This window comes from Cnephaeus nilssonii (genome assembly GCF_951640355.1).
Source record: "Cnephaeus nilssonii genome assembly, chromosome: 4".
Classification (NCBI taxonomy): Eukaryota; Metazoa; Chordata; class Mammalia; order Chiroptera; family Vespertilionidae; genus Cnephaeus; species Cnephaeus nilssonii.
In genome coordinates this window covers 106,231,109-106,255,957 of record NC_137075.1, presented here as the reverse complement: position 1 = coordinate 106,255,957, position 24,849 = coordinate 106,231,109, and the positions used below count along the sequence as shown (strand labels likewise).

Below are 24,849 nucleotides of genomic sequence, written 5' to 3'. Positions count from 1 at the left end.
CTGCCTGCCAGCCTGATCACCCCCTAACCACTCTGCTGCCAGACTGTTTGCCCCCAACTTCCCTCCTCTGCTGGCCTGGTTACCCCTAACTGCCCTCTCCTGCAGGGTTGATCACCTCCAACTGCCCTCCCTTGCAGGCCGGGTGCCTCCCAACTGCCCTCTCCTGCTGGCCATCTTGTGGTGGCCATCTTGTGTCCACATGGGGGCAGGACCTTTGACCACATGGGGGCAGCTATATTGTGTGTTGCAGTGATGATCAATCTGCATAGTACTCTTTTATTAGATAGGATAGAGGCTTGGTACAGGGGTGGGGGCCAGCTGGTTTGCCCTGAAGGGTGTCCCTGATCAGGGTGGGGTTCCCTTGGGGCGTGGGGCGGCCTGAGTGAGGGGCCTGTGGTGGTTTGCAGGCAGGCCACGCCCCCTGGCAACCCAAACGGAGGCCCTGGTATCTGGAATTTATTTTCCTTCTACAATTGAAACTTTGTAGCCTGGAGCGGAGCCAAGCCTGGGGCTCCCTCCGAGGCCCGCAGCCATTTGTGTTGGGGTTATAATTGAAACTTTGTTGCCTTAAGTGGGTGGGCCCAGCCAGGGTGTGTGGAAAGCTTTGCTTCCCCTGTTGCCGGCGGCAACCCTGGCCTGCTCTCAAGCTCCATTCTGCCGCCATTTGTTTGAATTTGTTTACCTTCTATAATTGAAACTTTGTAGCTTGAGTGGAGGCTTAGGCCTACAACGACTGGCAGAAAGCTTGGCTTCCTCTGTTACCTAGGAAACCTTGCTCTCTGTGGCTGTAGCCATCTTGGTTTGGGTTAATTTGCATACTCGCTCTGATTGGATGGCGGGCGTGGCTTGTGGGTGTGTCGGAGGTATGGTCAATTTGCATATTTGTCTATTATTAGATAGGATTTTACTCATGGGGTCTTAAGCAAATGGTATTCAATTTACTTTAAAAACAATTACACTTTAAAATCTTGCACTTTCATATATAAAACTATGACAAAAAAATTTTTTTTAATTGAGTCCATTAGAAAAACCAATGAGATAATTTTGTGGAGAGTATTTTTATATAAAATTTCCAAACCTGATCCATTGATACGTGTTTGCCATGATAATCAAGCCGAATAGGAACTTCTGATGTGAATCTGAATTCCCTGAAGATAAAGAAAGGAAGGGATATTTATATTCAAATTACTAATAGTTGAAATTAGCTATAAACTAATTAGTTAAACTGGAGAATAAAAACAAAACCACAAAATGAATAAAAGAGAATGACTTTTAGCATTATATTTTCTAAAGATAATATAACTAACCCAAATGTTAATAATCTTATAAATTTTATTTATTATATTTAAAATTTCTCTCAAAAACTTTTCCTAGTTTACTTAATAATGTTCATCTTAAAAAATTTATTCGGGCAGATATTTCTCAGTTATATAGGATGCAATTACAGGCAAGTCACTTCACCTCTTTCAGTCTAAATGTCTTTGTGAATAAATTTTTAAAATGCCACCTGCACTGGTGAATTTTAGTGAGCATTCCTGAGATGAATGCTTGTAAGCAGGATATCGGAACACAAATATTGGGAATTCTTTGAGGATGGAATTACACACTGATGGCACACATCACACACAAGGAGCTCCCAAAGGCTGAACTGCAAACGGAAACCGGAAACACATGTGTTCTACAGAATCAATGTTGGTGATCATAGCCTAAGCCATCCCACAGAGACCACTTAACCTCAGTAAAATGAAAATGCTGATTCACATCACCACTGCAAGAAGGTCATCTCCCATCTTCTGAATACTATCTCCATTTGATTCTCTGAGCAACAGCCCCTCAACACCTGCCTCTTCCTTTCTTATGTTTTTTTCTCCATGGCACAAAATAGTATCCTTTGGTTATTTTTAAGTTCGTTTAAAAAGGGATTTTTCTCTACTTTGTTCACTGTGCCAAGAATAAAATGTGGTATATATATATAGCAACTGTTCAACAAGTATTTGTTGAGTAAGTAAATGTTGAGCAAATATTGGGGAGAACTTATTAGGCCATCACTTGGAAAATGCACTGAGTTCGGGATTAAGACCTGTATTCCAGTCCTGCCTCAGCCACTAACTGTGTGGTTTGAGCAAGTCAACTCACCTCCCTGGGTATTAGCTTCCTCTTTTCCACAGTGAGTAACTGGACTCTACCACTAATTCCCATCCCAGGGCCCTGGACCCTCTAGGAGCTTTTGAGAGTAGAAATAGAAATCTATAAGCTATTTGACACAGTCTAATGAAAAAACAAACATTTACGGGGTAAGTAAGGCTACTTACTATACTGTGGGAAGCCACAGCTTTCCAATACCATCATGAGAGTGCACCAAGGAACGAGGAAGGCCGATGGACCTTGAGCGTTACCAGGGCTGACGCTAAGCACTGACTGTTTGTGCTGAGATAGTGGTGGCTCGAAGCAATTTCCTAACCTGATAGCCTCCAAGTAAATATTTACTGGACTTTACTAATCTTTACTGACCTTAGAGACGGTCTGTCTGTTTGCTGTGCTTTACTGAGAGCAAGATGTGTATCTAAAACTGAATAAAAAGCAGATAAGCCCAGGTTTCAGCGTGTCTTTTCAAGAAAGAGGCTCTAAATCCATATTTCTTGTATAGTATTTTCATTTGTGCATCGGCCCCTCCTTCAGATCCTGAACCCCGCCATTAAGGTCGCGGCATCTGGTGCCATAAACAGAGCCTGGAGGAGAAGATTCGACTAAGCGAAAAACGAAGTGAAAAAGGAAAAGTGGAAATTCACCAGAAAGGTGGGAAGTTCACTGCGCACAAAGCTTGTGCCAGCTTCAGAATCGAGACCATAAGTGGATGGGGATGTTTTTAATCAGCCAGGTTATAATGGGGAAGAATTCAAGTAAAAGGCAAAAACATCACAGTAAATTTTTAGCTTGCATGCTCAAGGATAAAGGAATTAAGGTGTCAAAAAGTACTCTCTTAAATCAGGCTCAAGGAAAATGAATGCCCTTGTCATCTTTAACTATGTGGGCTCTTGTTCGAACTGCATTATGCCCACTTCGTATTGAAGATCAAAAGTCTGTAACACCTAAGGCCCTGGATCCTCCACCTCTAGTGTGGGAAGGCTCATCAACTAGAGAAAATGAGGCTAACAGTTCTTTTACAAAAGGACTCTTTAATGTTTTGTCTGAAAATTACCATATGACGCCTTGGGACTGGCAGATTTTAGCTAAAACAACTTCAGACGCCAGTCAGTGCTATGGAGAGCAGAATACAATAAGATCTGAGAATAACAGGCTGAGATCTAGACTGCATTCTGGCTGTAAGTCCCAGGCAATGTAAAACATCTGAAAGATCCATGAAAAGAACTCTGATTTATTAAGTCTTGTCTATGTGTTATACGCTCTTGTAAATATTGTATATATGAGTGTCTGTTAATTGTTGTTTTATCTGTCTTTGTTGTTTGGTTTAATTTGTTTATTGTTAGTCTATTAAGCATGCCTTCAATTTATTTTAATAGAAAAGAAACAGTAGATGGCCAGGCCATTACTAAATTTCCCCAGAGCAAACAGAATGTGGGGGAGGGGAGAAAGAATATGAGCGGCACACGCGGCCAATAACACAGGTCCTAGGAAAAATCCTAGACAAAGGGAGGTAACTAAAAAAAGCCCCAGGCATTAATTACTAGGTCTCTTGGTGATCCTATAAAATGGACGCCTGCTCTCGGGAGTGTTCTTAAGTCTCATTTTTGTCATGTTTTTGTTTCCCAGTCCCTCATTTGAAATTTGAATAAACCAAGCCATTTCTCACAGTTTGGAGACTTCTATGGGACTTCTATACCCATGAAGAGAAAAAGGCTAGCTTAAGAGAAGATGCGCTCCACCCGATTTTGGGTGGCCTATTGGCCTAAGCCCCATCTCTTCATGGATGCTATAGAATAGGCCCCAGAATGTTTTTCTTTGGGAGATGGTGACAATGACACAAGGAAAATATACAGGCTGGGTTTGGGCAACAAAATTAGTGTTTCCATAATAATGGGTAGTTCTCGAATAATAATAGACCACATTCCCAGGTTGCCTCCCAGGTCCTGAGGGCACTTCTGTTTTTATAAAATAATAATAATAATAATAATAAAATAATACTTTAACATTAAAGCCACTGAAAGCCAGTAAGTTATCTCTGTTTCAGAATTTGACAAGAAAAATGCCTTGGGTAATAATTAGCTTTAAAATCTCAAAGTTGTTAAGGCAAAATATATATAACTAAAATGAAGAGTATATGGTAAAAAATCTTTTTCAGTAGTAATTACATATTTGTTCATCAGCCCGGCACTATACAAGCTAAAAAGTGTCAAATTGCTTTCAGTCCAGAATTTTAACAATTCAATTTCTTTTATATCCATTATCCAGTATTCACAAAAACAGATAGTTTACATGTGATTCACATAAAATGGGAATTCAATTTATTACTTAGAATACACAAATTGTAGTAGAAAAGGTTTTTTAAAAGATGAACGTGGGAAAATAACAAGTGAGGTCATTCTTTGGTGGTGGAAAGGTTTGGAATCAACAGAGATCTATTCCTGGATCTTCCCAATTCCCATTTTTTTTTAATCTTTCAGCAGTATACATAATATTTAAAACATGAAGTCTAATCTCAGAACTCAGAGGGAAAGACAGAGTTTGGGGGCCACTGAAGCCATGGGAGAGGAGCACAGAGAACCAGGGAAGGAAGCTCACTGTGCCTCACAACACAGGTGGGTTGGATCTTCACCCTTCTTCCTTCCTACAGAGCCAGGCTCCTCCCTACCATCAAGGGTCAGGAAGGAAGGAAGATGGGGAAATGAATGGGTCTGGAAAGGAGGGACACACTCCATATGTACAGCAGGGCAGTAGTCCGAGCAGACAGCAGCAGCACAGGGACCTGGGCTTCCTGGTAGTGCCAACGTAGCCAGGGAGGGCAGGGACAGGAAAGACACAACAGTGATGGGGGAGGGCAGACAGAGAAAACTAGATAGAAAATTCCCATAAGGAAAAGGGGAGGCGTGTTGGAGTCGAGGTGAGTAAAGGAAAAGAGAAAAGGACAGCACCGTGTTTGAGAAGGAAGAAGCCATTTGGTGACTGGAAAGAGGGACAGGAGGAAACGAGGAAGAAGCTAGGAGGAAAAGGAAACTCCTGCTACAGAACCAACAGAGAGATGACTCCTGAGCCAGGGTTACCACATGTAAAATGGGAGATGGAGGTTGGTGGGACAGAGATAAATAAATACACAATAAATAAATACACAGTTGATGATTTGGCAGTGAGGCGAGAAGCTGATGCAACCTCATGACTACCCTACACAAGCATATTAAAGAACAATCTTCACAACTCTAGAAGAACTTCATTTGTTATCAGAATTAAATGACTTACCTAAAAAACACAGGCTGGTCACTAAACGACGCTTCTTCAGCCGCGAAGTCCTTCTCTTCCTCCCCGTTCGCCACTTCCGCTGAGTTGGCACTGTCGTTTGGGGAAGGTTGCTTTGGCCCAGAGAAAGAAAGCACGAGACTTGGCTCCTTGGAGGTACTTAGGCGCCTTGGCACACTGCAGGTGACGTCAGCGCCGGGAGACTTCTTCACTGAAAGTGTGATGCGCACATTGGGAACATTGGGTATGCTTCCGTAGAGCAACCGTACATCAATCTGGCTTTAACTTGTTTTGCTACATTTCATTTAAACCTACCAGACCTGAGGCCCTGAACCTAACTGTCCCCTATACCTGGGCTCCTGAGCATTAAAGAGAAAAAATCAACATGATAGAGAAAAATGTTAGTTACATGCAAACAAGTGGTTAGAATAAGATGGAACTTGGCGACATTGTAGAAAATAGGTCTAGGCAAAGTACCGAAAATTAGGAGTCACCAGAGATTCGGAAATTACCGAAAAATCGGTACAGCAGTCTGGTAGGGTTAATGAACACAATTAACTGCTACAGAGAAAAATGACTTTCACCTTTTAAACTACTTTTACATAAATTATATTTGCATAGTTTAATAAAAAATAAACACAACTCATTTATATAAATGAAAATGAAGATTATATAAGTACATTCTCAAAAAGGCCTCCTAACAGTCAATCCAAGTACTTGTTAGAGACTTTTCAACTACACATCTAGTACCTTCTGGATCTGGAGCCATTAGAAGCTCTACTTCTGCAGAAAGACTTGTGAAGAAATCCTTCAGGAAGAACAAGGCATCCTAAAATTGAGAGATGGAGTTATAAGTAAAAGGAGTGGAAAAGCTACATCTATTTCTAAATCTTTGAAACAAAGGATCTTAAAATCCCATACTTTAACTAATTATTCACATACAGCTCTAATTACTGAGTCCTTACTATGTCAGACATGGTTCCTATTCTCATTCTCTCTCTCCCTCTCACACATTCCCACACACTTCCTTGTTAGTTCTCACAACTCTATTAGAAAATTGTTGTAGATGTGAAAATTAAGACACAGAAGTTAAATTGACATAATGACTTCTAAATCAAAGTACATTTTCTTTTTCTTAGAAATACAGCATCCTCTCATTCCGCATCAGTTCTCACTCTACATTGGTGGTGGTAATATTACTATCAATAATACCAGCAGCAGCATGTCCTGGATACTTACGCATACCTTAAAAATTCTCATTGTCTTATTTCTACTTTTACCACTATGTTATATTGGTTAATACATTTTCTTCATTGGGCATGATATTCAAAATTAAAATGAAATAAAATCACCCATTCAGTTTGGTCTCTTCTGAAATTATAAAATTACAAACTAAAATGTATGAGTCTAACTTGATGCTGTCTAGGCAAGCCATATTTGCCCATTATCAGCAGCTTCATTTTGCCTACCTCATTCAAACTGACAAATCCATATTGAAGATTAAAATTAAATATCTCAGCTGTTTTCCTTTATCCTTCCCTTCCACTTAAAAAATTCAAAATTAACATAAAGTTTTAATGTGGTAACAAAATGAAGTATGAAGGTAAATTACAGGGTTACAATATTTGGTAGCACACAAAAAATTAGACTGGCAATTCCAAAGAATCTGACTGACTATAGATCACACTTGTAAGAAGTCTAAATAACAAAAGTTAGGAAGGTATTTTTCCAGGTAACATGGCAGATGGGACTGAAGAACAAGCAGCTGGTTCAACAGAACTGGAAATAGAAACACTCTGGTTCTGCAGTAGGGTAGTGGGTTCATGCATTGTTCATTAGATTATGCATTACACTTATATATTTTATACATTATTTACAGTACATATACTTACATATTACTATATATGTGTATATCTCTATATCTCAAGTATTAAACTGTTAATAGTATATGAAATTTATTCCTAGGCCACTAGGTGGGGATATTTTAATGCTATGTTTTTTAAAATATGACTGCCTTCAAAAAGCAGAGAAAATTAATAAATGTGCTCTTTAAAAAAATAAAGACTAAGAGACAGTGATTTACCCATTTTTACTACAAATGCACAAAATACCAGACAAAGGGATACTAATCGAGTCTTTTAAAATGTCCTCAGAATTTTTTTTAGTTATTTATGCTAACCTCTCTAAAATTTGTAATTCAAACAACCCAATTTTATAACTAGCAACACAGGCCCAGGCCAGGTGGCTCAGTTGATTAGAGTGTTATCCCGTGCACCAAAAAGGTTGTGGGTTCGACTCCCAGTCAGGGCACATACCTAGGTTGTGGGTTCGATCTCCGGTTGGGGCATGTACAGGAGGCAACCGATTGTTGTTTCTCTCTCATATCGATATTTCTCTCTCTTGCTTTCTCTCTTCCTTTCTTTCTAAACATCAATAAAGACATATTCTCGGATGAGAATTAAAATTAAAAAAAAAACTAGCAACCTGGCCTTGGAGCCCTCTGCTGGTGGGGCACCTCATCCTAAGCCGACCTTTATCACTTGTAGTCCCCACAGGTGCTAAGTCATAGTTTATGTTGGTCTCGCCATACCACACAGAGACCTTTGGAAATAAGATGTTTATTCATCTTTGTACTCCTGGCATCCTAGTACAGAACCTGGGACGAGGCTGCATTCAGCAAATGACTTGGAATTAATTAGCAGATTTCCAGGCGGTACAATACTAAAATGAATACTAGACTAGGAGTCAGGAAATCTGGCCCCTTCATATTTTGGACCTCAAACTGCCTACTTCTATAACCTTCATCATCTATTTACCTGCCTAGATGGAGATCACTCCATCTGCCTAATTTCCTGCCTACCCCATGGGACCACTGAGCTTTGGAGGCAATTGCATTGAACTCCATCAGCAATGCAGCTTTTTATTTTTATTTTTTAAATATATTTTTATGGATTTCAGAGAGGAAGGGAGAGGGAGAGATAGAAACATCAATGATGAGAGAGAATCATTGATCAGTTGCCTCCAGCACGCCCCCTACTGGGGATCAAGCCCACAACCTGGGCATGTGCCCTTGACCGGAATTGAACCTGGGACCCTTTAGTCCACAGATCAACACTCTATCCACTGAGCCAAACCGGCTAGGGCAGCAAAGCAGCTTTTTAAAAACAGGAGAAAACAATGTGTTGCTTTCATACTTACTATCTATGAGTCAGCGAAGATAAATAAAAGAGAGATATGCTTGGTAAGAAAAATATTACTCAAAGCATTATCATTCATCAACTGATTTGTTTTCAAAAGGAAAAATGAAGAACACAAATATTTGGTTTTCTATTCAGACGATCATTTGCTATCTCAAAATAGAGTGTATCAATCTTAGAAGCTGCAAACTAGGAAGGTTTTTTCAATCAATAACATACCCCCTGAGGCTTACATATTTGTAGCATGGCTTTGTTTCCCAGGCTTCAGAGCTTGGGGAATTATTCCCCATTCCTACTCAGTTTAGTTATAGCATTTATTTCCCTGACTGTCTTCTCAAAGATTAATATTTGCCCACTTTAAAATCATAATGCATTACAGTTCTAAAGAAGAAATTAAGCTCAATATTTAAGAGAAAAGTCTATTAAAGAAAACTGGGCTTGCTAAGTCTGGTGAAGTCGTGCCATAAAGATGTACCTTGCTCAAATCCGTGCTCACATGTGATTTCCACAGATGAAATTTCCCATAAATACTTCATCATATTCCTACTAGTCACTGTATAGATAAGTTAAATTAAAATATGGGTACCAAGAGGTATTATTCTCATAATGAGAAAGCATAAATCTAAAGTTCTCCTTGGTAAGTCTGACGCAGCTCAGAAGCTATAAATATTAATGAAAAGTTGTGCTAAACATCTGTTTCACATTTTCTCTAAGATATGTCTATATTTGGTTTACAATATAAATATTATTTAAGCTTATTCCTAAATATGTTACTTAAGTTAAAAAATCAACATTACTCAGTCAATATTAAGTGAACAAATAATGCTACCATCCCACACATACTCTACATTCAAACCTGAGCTCAACCCAATACAAGGTATAAAAGGAGGGTTTGTCTAAGTGTTTGATTCTGGTCAGGCACATGCCCAGGTTGTGGGTTCAATCCCCAGTGTGGGGTGTGCAGGAGGCAGCTGATCAATGATTCCTCTCATCATTGATGTTTCTATCTCTCCTTCTCCCTTCCTCTCTGAAATAAACATACACACACACACACACAAACACACTAAAAAAAAATAAAAGGAGGGTTTGTTATTTCAGAGGCAGATTCTTTTTGAAACCCCATTTATTTTCTTCAGTTGTTATATGATCTTTAACATTCTGTGCCAGGCACCAAGCAAAGCATTTTACATGCACTAGTCTCATTTAATCCTCTTTGTTTAAAATATGATGCTACATGTATTACTATTGTATTACTATTTCTTCAGTTTTATTAATGAAGAAAATGAGGCTTGGAAAGTTAAGTAACTTAGCCAACGCCACACAACAGGTAAAAGAGAGCTCAGATTTAAACCCAGGTCTGACTCCAACCCTATGCTCTTCACCACTACACTGCACCACTACAAAGCATCATTTTGTTGTACTACAGGCCCAGGACACAAAATTCGTGCACAGGTAGGGTCCCTAGCAGTTGCCGGCTGCTGGCTGGAGCCTCCCTTCATTCCATGCTGCCCCCTGGTAGTCAGCGCACATCATAGCGAGCAATCAAACTCCCGGCCCATCGAACTCCCGAAGGGACACATTGCATATTAGGCTTTTATATATATAGACTAGTGACCCAGTACACGAAATTCGTGCATGGAGGGGGGGTTCCCCTCAGCCCAGCCTGCACCCTCTCCAATCAGGGACCCCTTTGGGATCTGGCCTAAACCAGCAATCAGACATCCCTCTCCAATCTGGGACTGCTGGCTCCTAACCGTTCACCTGTCTGCCTGCCTGCCTGCATGATCACCCCTAACTGCCCTCCCATGCTGGCCTGATCTCACCCCCAACTGCCTCTGCTTGCTTGATCACCCCTAACTGCCCTCCCCTGCTGGCCTGATTTCACCCCCAACTGCCTCTGCCTGCCTGATCACCACTAACTGCCCTCCCCTGCCGACCTGATCTTGCCCCCAACGGCCCTCCCCTACCGGCCTGATCTCGTCTCCAACTCCTCTCCTGTGCCGGCCTGGTTGCACCCCAACTGCCCCCCCGTGCTGGTCTGATCTTGCCCCCAATGGCCCTCCCCTGCTGGCCTGATCTCACCCCTAATGGCTCTCCCCTGCCGGCCTGATCGCCCCTAACTGCCTCTGCCTGCCTGATCACTCCTAACTGCCCTCCTCTGCCGACCTGATCTCGCCCCCAACTGCCCTCCCCTGCTGGTCTGATCTCGTCCCTAACTGCATCTGCCTGCCTGATCACCCCTAACTGCCCTCCCTTGCCGGCCTGATCTCGCCCCCAAATGCCTTCCCCTACAGGCCTAATCTCACCCCCAACTGCCCTCCCCTGCCGGCCAATTTGGTTCTGATTGGTCTGTTTCTAAGCCAGTCAGCATAAAAACGCTCTGCCTCCTAGGCAGCCATTGGCTCCTCACAGTTCATCCAGATTTGGTTCTGACTGGTCGGTTTCTATGCCAGTCAGCGTCAAGAGCTCCACCTCCTAGGCAGCCATTGGCTCCTCACAGTTCACCCAGATTTGGTTCTAATTGGTCAGTTTCTATGCCAGTCAGCGTCTCCAGGCCTATCTCCGGGCCTGATCAGAGAGGCAGGGCTGATCAGCAACCCCCGAGGAGGCCCGGAGAGAAACAGAGGCATGGCTGTTGGCAAAGCCCGGAGAAAGAGAGAGAGGCAACGGCTAATCAACAGCTGCCACGGAGGCTGCAGATCAGATCCTGCCTCTCTCTTTGGGCCTCTCTCTGGGCCTGATCCGTAGCCCCCTCAGCAGTCAGTGCTGGGTCACTGTGCCCTCAGTGGTGGCATCAGTGCTGGGTCACCACGGCAACCCAGCACTGACTGCAGGACTGACTTCCAGTGTTCGGTCGAGCCTTTGGTCGAGTCGTTACAGACCCTGGTTTTTTATATAGTAGGATACCTTGAATAAAGTCTGCAGAAGAGGCACCAACTATGTTTTTAACAGCAATTTGGCTGAAAGCAAAACCTAGAATAATTTGATGGGATGCTTGTTAGAATATGGGAAAGTGGATTTATGTCTTTCCATCAATCTCTGTTGTCTGTGACCTGTTTAGGTGCCAATTTACTAATTTGTCATTTTACCCAGAGCAGAGGAACTGTCTTCCAGGTGCTGCAAGTAAAACACAATCCTTTATATCTTTCAATTGTATCTCAGGGCTTCCTTTAAGACTCTCTGAAAACACCTGCACATCTGAATTAGAAGTGTGTCCATAACAATTAGAGTGAGAAGCAGGTTCAAGGGCTATGTCATGCAGACCCTGAGGAGGAGACCGGAGATAACATCTGGAACGATTACACACCAACAGTTCAGATTCCAAAAGCCCAATAAATCTGCCCTGTTCTTTACCAGCAGAAGTCTATATTAATTATCAACTTTCATAAACGTTAAATAAAAGGCATTTGATTCTTAAGTCTCGCATTCCGAATGTGGGATGTGTATTTCACTGTAGTCCCATGAATTGAGTGTAGTACGTACCTGGTCGATATTGAGGCGAAGTGGCATCAGTGACACTCTTAAGCAGCACTCCTGAGGTGACCTGCCTGACTCCGGGCGCACGTGTAATGCTTTAACTGTCAACTACAAGAAAAAAGGGAGAGAATATCCCCAATGAGATTAAGACATTGCTTTCATTTTAAAAAAAAAGAAAGAAAAAAATTATATTTCTAGAACAGAAAGTGGAACTGTTTACCCTCTTTCCTTAAAGCCTGAATCAAACTTTTCTGGGTCACACACTCCCTCAAGAATCTGAAAGATAGGGATGCTTTTTAGAGAGAAAAGAGCACATGGTGCTGCTGTGCAGTCACAGGAGGCTACAGGCCCTGGAGCTCAGCCCAGTCCATAGTCCAGAGCCGGCTCCATGACGCTTTCTCCCAGGAGTCCTCACTAATCATTTCTATTCCACTGCACCTTTTAAAGTGTTAGAAATCTGAACCCTTGAAGCAATCCTAACTAGTCTGTGCAGATCGCTAGGGATTTCCGTTTTCCCTCAGCTATCATCATGTTGACGATTTTAGTGAATGGACTCTAGAAGTAACAAGCAAAATAATTTTTAAACTAAAACTTTAAGCAGCATATTTAAAAGGGGTTTTCATATTAAATTGGGTAAAGATACCCGGTAATTTCCCCCAATCTAAATCTTCTGCAGTTATCTATATAATAAAAGCCCAGGACCATTACAGTGGAATGACAGGTCGCTATGATGTGCACTGACCACCAGGAGACAGATGCTCAATGCAGGAGCCCTGGTGGTCAGTGCGCTCCCACAGTGAGAGCACCGCTCGGCCAGAAGCTGGGCTCATGGCTGGCGAGCTCAGCAGCGATGGTGGGAGCCTCTTCCACTTTCGTGGTAGCACAAAGGAGCAGCGAGCCAAGTTTTAAGGAGCAAGCAGGCGGGTGGTATGGAGCGGGCAAGTCAAGTGGTAAGAGCGGGCAAGTCAAGTGGTAAGAAACAAGTGGGCAGGTGGTAAGGAGCGAGCAGGCGGGTGGTTAGGAGTGAGCAGGTGGGCAGTTAGGAGCAAGGGGTCGGATATCCCCGGAGGGGTCCCGGATTGTGAGAGGGTGCAGGCCAGCCTGAAGGCCCCCCGACACACAAATTTTGTGCATCGGGCCTCTAGTATATAATAAAAACACTTTTCTAAACTTCAGATAACAAAAATATCAGGTTTCCAATCTTACCATGTTGGAATGAGCTTTGCGAGGCATTTCCTTGCTGCAATACAGGTACAAGAACTTATTCATCTGTGACGTGGCCAGCCGGTCTCGAATCTCAAGGTCCTGCACAAGGAACACCTGCCGGGAGACTGGGTGCTCTAAGAGGCTGGGGTCGCACTCCGGCTTGCATGGCGGGTAGACTTCATGCTGAAACTTCACCTTCACAGACAGAAAAAGGAACACAGGGCCATCTTGACATTTTATTTAAATTAGATTTTCTCTTTGCAATGCAAAATATCACTCATCTTATTCTTTGAATTCTCAGCTTTCAATTCCACTTTCATAGAGTGTCCCGTTCCTTCATTTATTTGCTCACTTATGTACCGATCTGTATGTACCCTACCACACAAGGATAAGCTTGACTGACATTTCCTATGTGACCTTGGCAAAATCCCCATCCTTTCCAAGCCAAACTCTGAAGAGGAATAAGACATACAATTATCATCTTGCGCTTATGAAACTGCCTGAAAAGGAATCAATGGCAGCAGAGTTGAAGTTCCAAAGCGAGCAAGGATACAATTAGACACATGGAATTGGCATCATTATATATCCACGTAAAGCACCCTAATATATGACACTCAGCACAATCCCAGACAAGCTGACAGAATTAAATGCATACAGACATTGGGGGCCCGGCCCTACTGTGTACGTCTAGACGTTCACAGAGGACCTGACATGTGCTACCCAACGCAGGCCTTCCCAGATAGAGACTCCAGGCATGGCTCCCAGTGTGGTCCTGGGGAAGCAGGATCAGAATCCCCTGAGAACTCATTAAAAATGCATGTTCATGGGCCCTACCTCAGATCTACCAAAGCAGAAACTTTGGGGCCCAGCAACCTGTTTTAACAAGCCCTCACGGGGGTTCTGATGCTTGCACATGCGGGGCCGGGGTGCACTAATGAGCCCTCGCTAATGCTCCCACTCCAGTGGAACTTTCCCTTCAAAATGCCATCTTACCTTGCTTAACTGTATTTCCATTAAAAAGTCATGGTTTCTTCCTTTGCCCCCACATACCATATTACGTCCATGTCTTGTGGGCGTGTGAGAAGGTGAACTGTGGGGACTGCTATAATTGAAAAAGAAAAACATTCTGTTACAGGAATATTCAAAGAAAGATAATGAATAACCACAGGAAAAATAACGAGCTGAACAGAGAGTAAGATACACAGCTGCCAGAACACTGCCACACACTGTACGACTATAAACCAGAAGCACAGCTTTTATACTTTGGAGACTCTGCGAACATGCACTTTATTGTACTGCCCTGACGGCAGTCGTCTGCCAGCTAAACAGGAAAACCTAACTATGATGCTGGTGTTCACATCACAGGACAGTCTTGGAAATGAGACTTCCTTATAAGTTCCTGGTCACTTCAGAAACCCCTGACAGTTAGAGTACAGGTCCTAGAAATCCCAATAAATAGACAAAAGAATTACAGTAAATTCACAAGTGTTTAAAAATTACCTTTAAATAGAAACAGTCACTACACTGTTGTGCCAAGGTTACCACCTCCTGGCGCTTTTTCTCTCCTCCCACCCCATGAGCATGCCTGCCCGCTACCTAGTCCTCTATGCAGTTCTCTAGCTCGACCAACTGATGCCCCCGTTTAACAAGAACTTCAGGAGCATCGACACCGCTGTGTCCCGAGCTGGGTGCTGGAGATTCAGGGGCATGACGGTCCCTACCTCCTGATGCATACACTTCACTGCCTCAGTTGCTCACACAACTATCTCTCCATTTCGAACCCAGGGCAGGGTCGGGTCACACTCATTTTAGTGAGCGTGCCCCTAACACAGGTTCTGGCACATGGTAGGTGCCCGAAAAACTTTGCTGACTGGAAAGCACTTAGGTCACCACATTTTAGTAAATATACAAACACCGCATAAGTTTACAAAATGGCAAACTCTAACACTACCATTTACAGAGTAATACAAATTGAAGATTTTTAATACTACTTTATTAATAATTCTTCAAACGATAATCCTGCCAAACAAACTTATGTAGAAATGAATTTAACTTACGTGTAACTTTTAGCTGGAGAAGTAGGAGGGGCTGTTCCAAAATCCTTTCCTCCATAAAGATGCCAAACAAGAGAGACTTCTTTAACAACACACCGGACGACGGGAACGGGGAAGTGCAAGGGGGCTCTGCTCGCATCTGTCTTCTTAACGGGCAGACTGAAGTAATTATCTCTTATCACAATTGCATCTTCAGCCATTATTTTTACAACTGGCTCTTCTTCCTTCTCCTGTAACAAAGAAACAGGTAACACATATTGTATTAGCCAAGTAAAAACCACTGATTATGCTGCCTGTCTCAAAGGGATGTGTTGATCTGCATCCTTTCTAGTGATTTCAATACATAAAACAGAATAATAGTCCTGACATTAATCATCACAGAAGATATTTTGCATTTTTATCCATAATGTGGACTCTGTTCTATGCAAAGTACTCCATAGGATTTTTTATCTTCTATACTAATAGAGGAATGTGCAAATTTCCCGGGACACCGTCACAGTAACAGTAACGACCGAACAGCAGGCAGCAGGCTGCATGGGGCAACAAGGCGGCAGGAGGGGGGGGGAGGGGCAGTTGGGGGTAACCAGGCCAGCAGGGGGTGCAGTTAGGGGTGATCAGGCCGGCAGGCAGAGGTGGTTAGGGGTGATTAGGCTGGCAGGGGGGGAAGTTAGGGGCAATCAGGCAGGTGAGTAGTTAGGAGCCAGCAGTCCCAGATTGTGAGAGGGATGTCCGACTACCCACTAAACCGGTAGTCAGACATCCCCCGAAGGGTCCCAGACTGGAGAGGGTGCAGGCTGGGCTGAGGGGATGCCCCCCTCCATGCACAAATTTCGTACAGCAGGCCTCTAGTAATCTATAGTTTGGCTTTTACTATGTGACTGGCAATAAAAAGGCAGATTGTGTGTGTGTGTGTGTAGTTCTTAAATTCAGAGTCAATATTGCATTCCAAATCTGACCTACTTCGACATCCTGACCAAATTATTATGTTTCCTCATAATGAGATTATCATGAATTTGACTGCTTTCACTTTTTTTTTAATTCCCCAGAACTTAGTCAAATACACTCACCTACTAAGTTATTAGTAGGCAGTTTAAAACATATATGCACTAAATAGTGATGCATTTTGAATGGGGTTCAATTCTAGCACCAATGCTTAACCATTTTGGTTAGTGAACTGTGGATTCAGTAGAAGCAGACCATGCTTTTTAAATGTGAGCATGACTCTAACATGGAAATTATAGCAACCAACCACCAGCCTTCACACAAAGCACATCTGACCTCTCCCAGGTCTTGGACTAGCAACTCTATGCAGCACCCTTTCTGCCATGAAACTCCCCAGCCTTACTACACATGACATCTGTAGTTCAATTAACTATGGAGGAGATTTTGCAAATATAGAGCATTCTTCTCTGAGTCCTTGAGAGACGTGTCCCAGAAATAGTAAAGCATAACAAACATTTACATAGTAGCAGAAATAGTAAGTTACAAACCAAAGTAATTCTGAACAATGAAGTTAAAATCTAAAGAATCTTTTTGGGCCTTTGATCAATCTGACTTTTAGCGCTATCTTAAAGCCTCAATTATGCTATCAATTTATTACCTGAACAGTTGCCCTTGGTGCAAAGAGAATGCAAAAGTCGTCGTTTTCAGTGGGCACGCCTGGCACTGTGTCACTAATCAAGTGGTGGGTGAAGGAGGCATAAGTGGGGCCGGGCTCCTGGGACACATTCCCACTCTCATCTGGAAACAGGAAGAGGTCTGAACAACATGGCTCCTGAATATGACATTTTTCATCCAAAACACCTAGGCAGAAAGATTACAGTGTTCAGTTTTGGCACATTCTGAAACATCAATAATAACAACAAAAATAAGCATTTTAACTGTGTGTCAGAGACGCAGTATGTTGAATGCTTTCACCTGCAAAACCTCCTTTTTTCTTACAATTACCCTGTGAGTGCTGATAAAAAGACTAAGAATAAGTTTGAAGCTCCCTAAGAAAAGAGTAAACGATGGGCTCATGAAGCGGCAGTCTCCTCCTAGCTACCCGTGCTGGAGAAGCTCAGGAATTCGGCAGCAGGGTTTAGTGGTGACTGGAGTTTGGCTTTAGCCAGTCTCATATTGACAATTCTGTCCTGTGGGTAGAGCTCTGCAAGAAACCCATTCGACAATATTGCACGAGCAGGGAAACCAATGTACCCAGCAACGTCACCTAAAGCTACAGGAACTCTCTGCTATGGACGGGCGGGGAAACAGCAGTCAGGCAGGTCTCCAAGGGACTCCGAGCCACAAAAAGACAGCTTCTTGGGGTGCCGGACACCCACACGGGACACCTGTTCTCAGGTAGCTCTTGGTATGAAGTTCACAAAAGAGTGCATTTGCACCAAAATCTCTATGTAAACATATATTTTTATACAATTTATTTCATATTAGAGTCACCAAGTCTTTCTCTATTCAGTCATTCAAACCAACCATTTAATATGGACTGAGAACACTAAGATGGATAAAGGGACATTTAGCCTCTGGAGGCTCACAGACTAGACTTTAAATTCTTCTATGGCAACACCTTGAACTTACACCTCCTTGAGTGCCTAGTACGGAACCTTGTATATTGAAGCTGCTCAGTCATTACATATCCATTCCCACATAAGGTCAGCTGCTAATATGTATTACACATAATGTAATAGGTGCTAGGAAGCTGAAGGTTCCCATTTGCTTCCTTAGTTCTAATTTAGAATGAAAGTAATACGTAATGCTAAAGACTTATAAAATCATAAAGTAATTTTTAACAATTAAGAGTTCACAACATATAGAAACAATTAATTTCATCCAGTCAGAAAAAATGTATTTTTCAGAGACATGCTTCAAAATATTTAGATGCTTCACATCTGGTTCCTCCTTCTTGCCTATCCAACTTTATCGTTTACTTCTTTTCAATACTAGTGACCCGGTGCACGAAATTCATGCACATTAAAAGGGAATTAATTAGAAGAAATATTTTAATATTTCTATTTGCCCTTTCTCTATAATAGAAGTGTCAGAGATGAAAGCAAATTAGTAAAATGTATATGAAAATCTTCCTCCTGTCAGAGTCTGGGGTGCGCCAAGGGAACCAGAGTCAAGTCCCCGCCCACCCACATGCGTCTCAAAATCACGCGAGACCCAGACCCAGCCGGCCCCACCCCCATTGGGCTAGATCCAGACCTGGCCGGCCCCACCCCCTTCAAGCCCTGCTGGGTAGAGGGCGCGGCCTCAGATCACCTGGCCTGGCGCCGGGGCGTAGTGCGTGGCCTGAGGTCCCCCGTCAAGCCCTGCTGGATGGGGGGGCGTGGCCTGAGGTCCCCTGTCAAGCCCCACCAGGCAGGGGGCATAGCCTCAGGTCCCCCGGCCCAGCACCAGGGCATGGGGGTGCGGCCTGAGGTCCCCCAGCCTGGCACTGGGGTGGAGGGTGCGGCCTGAGATCCCCCAGCCTGGCACTGGGGTGGGGGGTGCGGCCTGAGGTCCCCCAACAAGCCCCACCAGGCAGGGGGGCGCAGCCTCAGGTCCCCTGCCCCGGCCCAGCACCACACAGCCTAAGGTCCCTGCTGACTGCTTAAGGCTCATTACGGGAACTCGGCCTCTGCTGTGGGCGCAGCCATCTTGTGTTACGGAATCCCTGCCTCCACTGTGGGTACAGCCATCTGGTTACAGTGTGACAGTCAGTTTGCATATTCTCTCTTTGTTAGATAGGAATAGGGACCATTTGCTACATAGTAGCCTGATCTGCTAGGTGAGCAGGGCTCCTCCGCCTTTGTCAGTGTCTCTTGATGTTAATGACCTTGCCAAGATATCTTCTCTCTCCCTTTGACATACCTAAGTCCTACCCACTGTTTGAAAGCCAACTCATCACACTTTCACTGAAGTCTGATGCACCGATTCCAACCCGTTCCGAACAATATTTACAGTACGTAACACATTCTGAAGTGTTTCTTCCCATTATCATTTCTGAACCACTCTGTCCCATTTAGTGCCAGTTTGCTTTACTAACCTATAAGCTCCCAGAAAACATGGCTGTGCCTCCCACTTGATCTGCATCCCCCACAGCATCCTCGTCAGTGTTATTTATCTACCAGATACTCTATAAACAAAACTGACTGACTAATAAACATCCACCAAAACTCAGACTTGCTTTCGCTTTAAGGAGTTCCTTGTTGAAGAACTTACAGGAACACAAACAATGTACGCCTCGGGGACAACACCGGGCTTCCCGAGGAAAGCCCCGTCGCCTTACCGTTAGGCTGTGGTTTCACGGAGGCACTGGCCTGGTGCACTTCAATCTCCTCCATAGCATCGCTCATCAAATCTCGTAAAATCTGCTGATCTGCTTCAGGAAGTACCGGGCCTCGTGAGGACGACTGACCACCGAAATCTACCTACAGTCAAAGAAACTAATTAAAAAGAACTGAAATCGCTCTACAAAGCAAACTATTTAACATTCTTTTGTCCCAGAAATACACTACATTACAAAAACACCAGCAACAGGAATATATTAACTTTTCAATATTCTGCCCAGCAGCGGCTCCAGTTTAAGTTTTTAGTGTCATCGTCACCCCAACAACTACTGGCACCACCTCAAAACCAGCCCAGGGAACTGTGATCGTGAAGAGGCAACACGGGAGAAGAGAGAGAAGGTGGGAAAGTGCCATAAAGCGGGGCGGGGGGATCTCGCTCTGCAGAGTCTGATCTGGGCAAACCTGCCGGCTGCCAGGGCTTCCACGCCTTCGAGACAGTCGTGGCTCGCAGCTCACTTCTTAGAATGAATAGATACATCAGGGCAGTGGGGGCAGACACAAGAGGGAAATCTCCCAAAGGTGCTTCATAGGTTCAATTCCAGCCCTGATACTTAACCATTTCAGTCTGTGAGCTGTGGATTCATTAAATCCACACCATGCTTTTAAATGTGAGCAAGACTCTAAAATGGAAAGATCCTATGGCAATTATCAGAGGGAAGGGGCTTGGGGTGGGTATAAGAGGGTAAAGGAGAGATAAATGGTGATTGATGAAGGAGATCTGACTTGGGGTGGTGAACACACAATACAATATACAGATGATGTATTATAGAATTGTACACCTGAAACCTATGTAATGTTATTAACCAATGTCACCCCAATAAATTCAATAAAAAAGTACAAGATAAAAATAAAATAAAAAGACCCGATTTGAAAGGGACAATTTAAAATAACTTTTCATGAACTGGAGAATGTTTCCATGAAGAGTCAACAGTAGAGAGGGAGTGTCGAAAGTCACTTATTAGCATTAAGAACAGCACAGCAGGAAGGAATCAAAGTGGCAGTGTAACACGAACGAGTGTGAGATGGTCCTGAACGAAGGAATGCCAGCCAGCCCGCCCTTCTAGAGGCTCCTAACCTAAGGGCGCTGAGAGCTCTGTTCACAGAAGAGGTGTGAAAACACAGTGAAAAATTTAAAAGAAAGCTAGACAAAGTGGACACTGGTCAATCTGGACATAAAAGAGGGCAAAGAGGTGGTCCATTGAACCAAAATAGCTTAGTTGTATGGCCTTTCTGCTATTAATGATGGCAAATCACCTGTTCTCTGGGTCTTATTTATTCACCTGTAACACTGATAATAACCTCTAACCTCTGTATCGCACTGGGTTAATGAAATCACCTGAGAAAGTATCTACAATAACACCCCGTTTTCAGTATAACAAACACGGGAGATAATATCATGTAAGTGCTGTAAGTCTCCTGGTAATAATCTGTTTTCTCATACCACTTTTTACATACTTGCATATAACAAGCTCTTACATGACAAATGTTTTCTTTCTCTCTCCAGGACAGGTGAAAATAACAAGTTAAAAAAGTGTTATGTTGGTTGAGAAGATCAATAATGTTCTGAAACAAATAATATCAAGCAGTAGGATAATTTTCCAAAAAAATCCATGGAAGCCCCTTTCCAGACCCCACCCTGTGAAGGTAACTAATAGAGAGATGGCGTTGTGTTTCTTTCCTGCCTTATGCCTGTCGTGAAGGCCTTGCTGATGGAAACATGTCACTCGTGCGGCTGGAATGGGGCAGAGGGAGTTCGTTCTAACAAATGGCGTGGCCGACTGTACCGTGGTCTTTCTTTGCGGGGCTCCTGGCTTCACCTCCGCCTTGTTGGCTGCATGTAAGTCGCCGTAGCTTGCAATGTACTGAATGAGATTCATTAAAGCAGCACAGGAGTCTGAGCATGTTCTGATATGGACAACGTCGCTGGAACAGTGTAACTCAAAGCGTGAGTCAGTCTGGACACAGCACAGGAAAAAAGGATGAAATGTTTTCCAAACAAGAGGCCAAATTTTCCTTTTTTGTATAGTTTTACATTAAATAAAATATAACAATTTGTCTTATCATAGGAAATGTGTACTTATAATAACTCAGTCTTCATTTTAAAATATTTTATCTACTTTTGTCCAAAATTAGGGTACGTGAAAAAATAATTCTACAGCAAAGTCAATGCTCTTTCAGTCCCTCCTATAAAAAACAAGACAACTAAAACTTCCAATTATTTTAATAACTTACTTTCTCTCCATCAGAATCAGACTTCACTGCAGTTATGGTTAATTCTAAAAGCCCCATATCCATCACACGAACATAATCTAAAGTTTTAAAAAAGAATTAACAAAATGTTTGAGTATAGCTTTTTAAAAATGCTTACCCAACACCTAATAAAACTAGCATCTCTACAATTCATGGCAGGCAGTGCTAAAAATACTTATAATGCAACAGAAACATAGTTCACCCTACAAAAATTCTATAACTTATTTTAGTTAGAAACAAAATTTGTCTTATATTAAATAGAGTATATATAATTTGATGCACTTAAGGACATTACAACTTCAAACTGATATTTAATAAAATCCTTAGCTCCCTGGCATTTTTCCAAAGTTAAATGCTTTAAAATAGTCACACACAAAAAATGAAAATAAAAAAACATTCCTCTATTCCAGATTTTGCTTTTTCACTGTTACCTCTATTCAGATTAACAGTGACAGTGTTACACTTGTCAGACAGATGTAAAGCAGCTTCATCCAGGATTATTCTGAGGGGAAAAAAAGATAAACTCAATATCTAAAACACTAACCTCAAATATATGCACTTGATCACTATATATGTTAGTTGTATCAATCTTTCTGATATAAATATTATCAAAGTCACATGTAGCTTCTAACTTATAAATGTCATGTCACGTTTTTTTAAAACTCAGTGCCAGAAATATTTAAATGGTGTAAAGAATGAGATTAAATCATCTGCTCAAATTAATTCTGAATTTTTTTTAAGTAGATGTCCAAATTCACAAGTTTCAAATTATGAAAATGAAGTGTACCAGGTATTATGGGAAATTTACTTATCTACTTTAAAAATTAAACTAACAATCTCTAGAATTATTTTCTCCCTGAATAGAAAAGGTGGGACGAGCCCTAGCTGGCTTGGCTCAGTGGATAGAGCGTCGGACTGCAAACCAATGGGTCCTGGGTTCAATTCTGGTCAACGGCACACACTTCGGTTGCAGGCTCCTCCCCGGCCTGGGCCCTAGTCAGGGCTTGTGCAGGAGGCAACCAATCAATGTGTTTCTCTCACATCAATATTTCTGTCTTTCCCTCTCTCTCCCACTCTCTCTAAAAATCAGTGGGAAAAATATCCTTGGGTGAGGATTAACAAAAAAAAAGAAAAAAAGAAAGAAAAGAAAAGGTGGGATGAATCATTTGAGAAAAAAACTGAAAACGAGGAAAAGGGACATGACTATTAGTAAAAGAATGCTGATTTTAACAAAAAGTTGAGAATCTAATCAAAGGGTTTACATAAAACAGTCAGTATGTTTTGAACAGCTGCATTTAGTGACAAAGAAGTTCACACAGGTACCTGAGTGTAGAAGACGATTTATCCAAGGCAACACTACTTGAAACGCTGAATGTTTCAACAGTAAGAAGAGAGCGGATTGGCAAGTAAAGAGGCCTACCACAAAAAGAAACATCAGAACATCAGTCTGCTGCAACAACAGAAACTCCTCTTAAAGAGTATTTTGAACCTTAATTTACTAAATTATGCATTTTTCCCAAAACTTAGTACATATTTGAAATAAAATTTTACTTTGTCCCATTTATGAACTAACCTATAATCAAGTGCACAGCTCCAGAGATGAACATGAAAAGTTGTAAGTGAAGTTGGAGGATTATATCCTAGAACAGGTTCATCAGCAATGTTCAGGAAGTATAAAATCTATAATCACAAAAATATAAAATTCCCTGCTTTAGAAGAAAAAAAAGTGTCGATATGGTATCATTAAGATCAATATAAGACAAAATATCTCACACAGAAAGCAACCATATATTGGAAAATCATAATTCTAAAAGGAAAAAAATCATCATTTTGAAAAATTTCATTTAAAAATTATTTACAAAACTAGAATTTGAAGTAAATAGGCCCATCCAACAACAGCAATGCTACAGAAATCTTAGGAAAATCATATCTTATGAAACTAACGAAGCATGTATAAATTGCTTTCACATTATTTTGTTTGGAACAAGTCCTGAAAAAAATTTTTTTCCTAAAGACTGCTTAAAACTGTCCCATCTGGTTTTCTAAATAATCCATTGCTAGGAGAAGTTTTTTATCCTTAATTTATACCTAGCTGAATCTGAAAACCAGTCCCTCTCACTAATATCTTTTCTCACATATTTCTAATCTAAGAAAACAAGGAGGTTAAGGCTAAATCTCTCCCTTACAGCTAGTTCAGTGTTCATACTAACCATTTCTCTACCTGCACTTTACAGATGTAGATAAACAGATGTAGATATAGATATTCTAAAGAATATCTCCTCATGTTTCTATACACAAATAGGTAGAAAGACTATCTTATTTCCCATATGCTTTTATTAAAAAAGCCTTCTATAAAAACATTAAAGTTTAAAATAAAAAGTTCCCCTTTCTAAGAAAAATGAACAAGAATCAGTACACTATTTTTTATTCTCACAGAGTTAACTTCTCACCCCAAGTTTCCTGTGAAAAAATAATCAACTATATTTCATTAAGCATATACAATTATTAACCCTATGCACTCGCTTGCTTTTTTCTCGATTCCTTTATTCTAATGCTAACCGTGTCGAGTCACACTCGACATCCGAGTGCAAAAGGTTAAACTGGAAATTAATTACAGAAATTCTTATAAATGCCTCAAGCCATGTTATTGACTTAGAGAATAATTCTGAAATTATGGCACTTAAAGGACACACGGTTATACGTGCAAGTCAACACATCCTTTATCGATCCACTAGTGGCCTGGTGCACGAAATTTGTGCACGGGGAGGGGGGGGTGTCCCTCAGCCCGGCCTGCACCCTCTCCAATCTGGGACCCCTCGGGGATCGGGCCTAAACCGGCAGTCGGACATCCATCTCGCAATCCGGGACTGCTGGGTCCTAACCACTCACCTGCCTGCCTGCCTGATTGCCCCTAATCACTCTGCCTGC

The 24,849-nt window shown here is 42.1% G+C and overlaps 1 protein-coding gene across 2 annotated transcripts in view; it reads right to left on the bottom strand.

The window, feature by feature from the left end:
* ATG2B (autophagy related 2B) overlaps positions 1-24,849 on the bottom strand; it is a 73,414-nt gene that overhangs the window by 5,594 nt on the left and 42,971 nt on the right. For both annotated transcript variants that reach the window (XM_079768757.1, XM_079768758.1), the window contains exons 24-37: positions 23,495-23,601; positions 23,245-23,337; positions 22,353-22,423; positions 21,904-21,980; positions 21,456-21,626; positions 19,611-19,752; positions 16,944-17,146; positions 15,347-15,573; positions 14,283-14,391; positions 13,290-13,484; positions 12,090-12,191; positions 6,160-6,238; positions 5,413-5,620; positions 1,079-1,148 (exon numbers count right to left, since the gene is read on the bottom strand). In XM_079768757.1, coding sequence (XP_079624883.1) covers positions 1,079-1,148; positions 5,413-5,620; positions 6,160-6,238; positions 12,090-12,191; positions 13,290-13,484; positions 14,283-14,391; positions 15,347-15,573; positions 16,944-17,146; positions 19,611-19,752; positions 21,456-21,626; positions 21,904-21,980; positions 22,353-22,423; positions 23,245-23,337; positions 23,495-23,601 — 1,854 coding nt within the window. The remainder of the gene's footprint in view (positions 1-1,078; positions 1,149-5,412; positions 5,621-6,159; positions 6,239-12,089; positions 12,192-13,289; positions 13,485-14,282; positions 14,392-15,346; positions 15,574-16,943; positions 17,147-19,610; positions 19,753-21,455; positions 21,627-21,903; positions 21,981-22,352; positions 22,424-23,244; positions 23,338-23,494; positions 23,602-24,849) is intronic.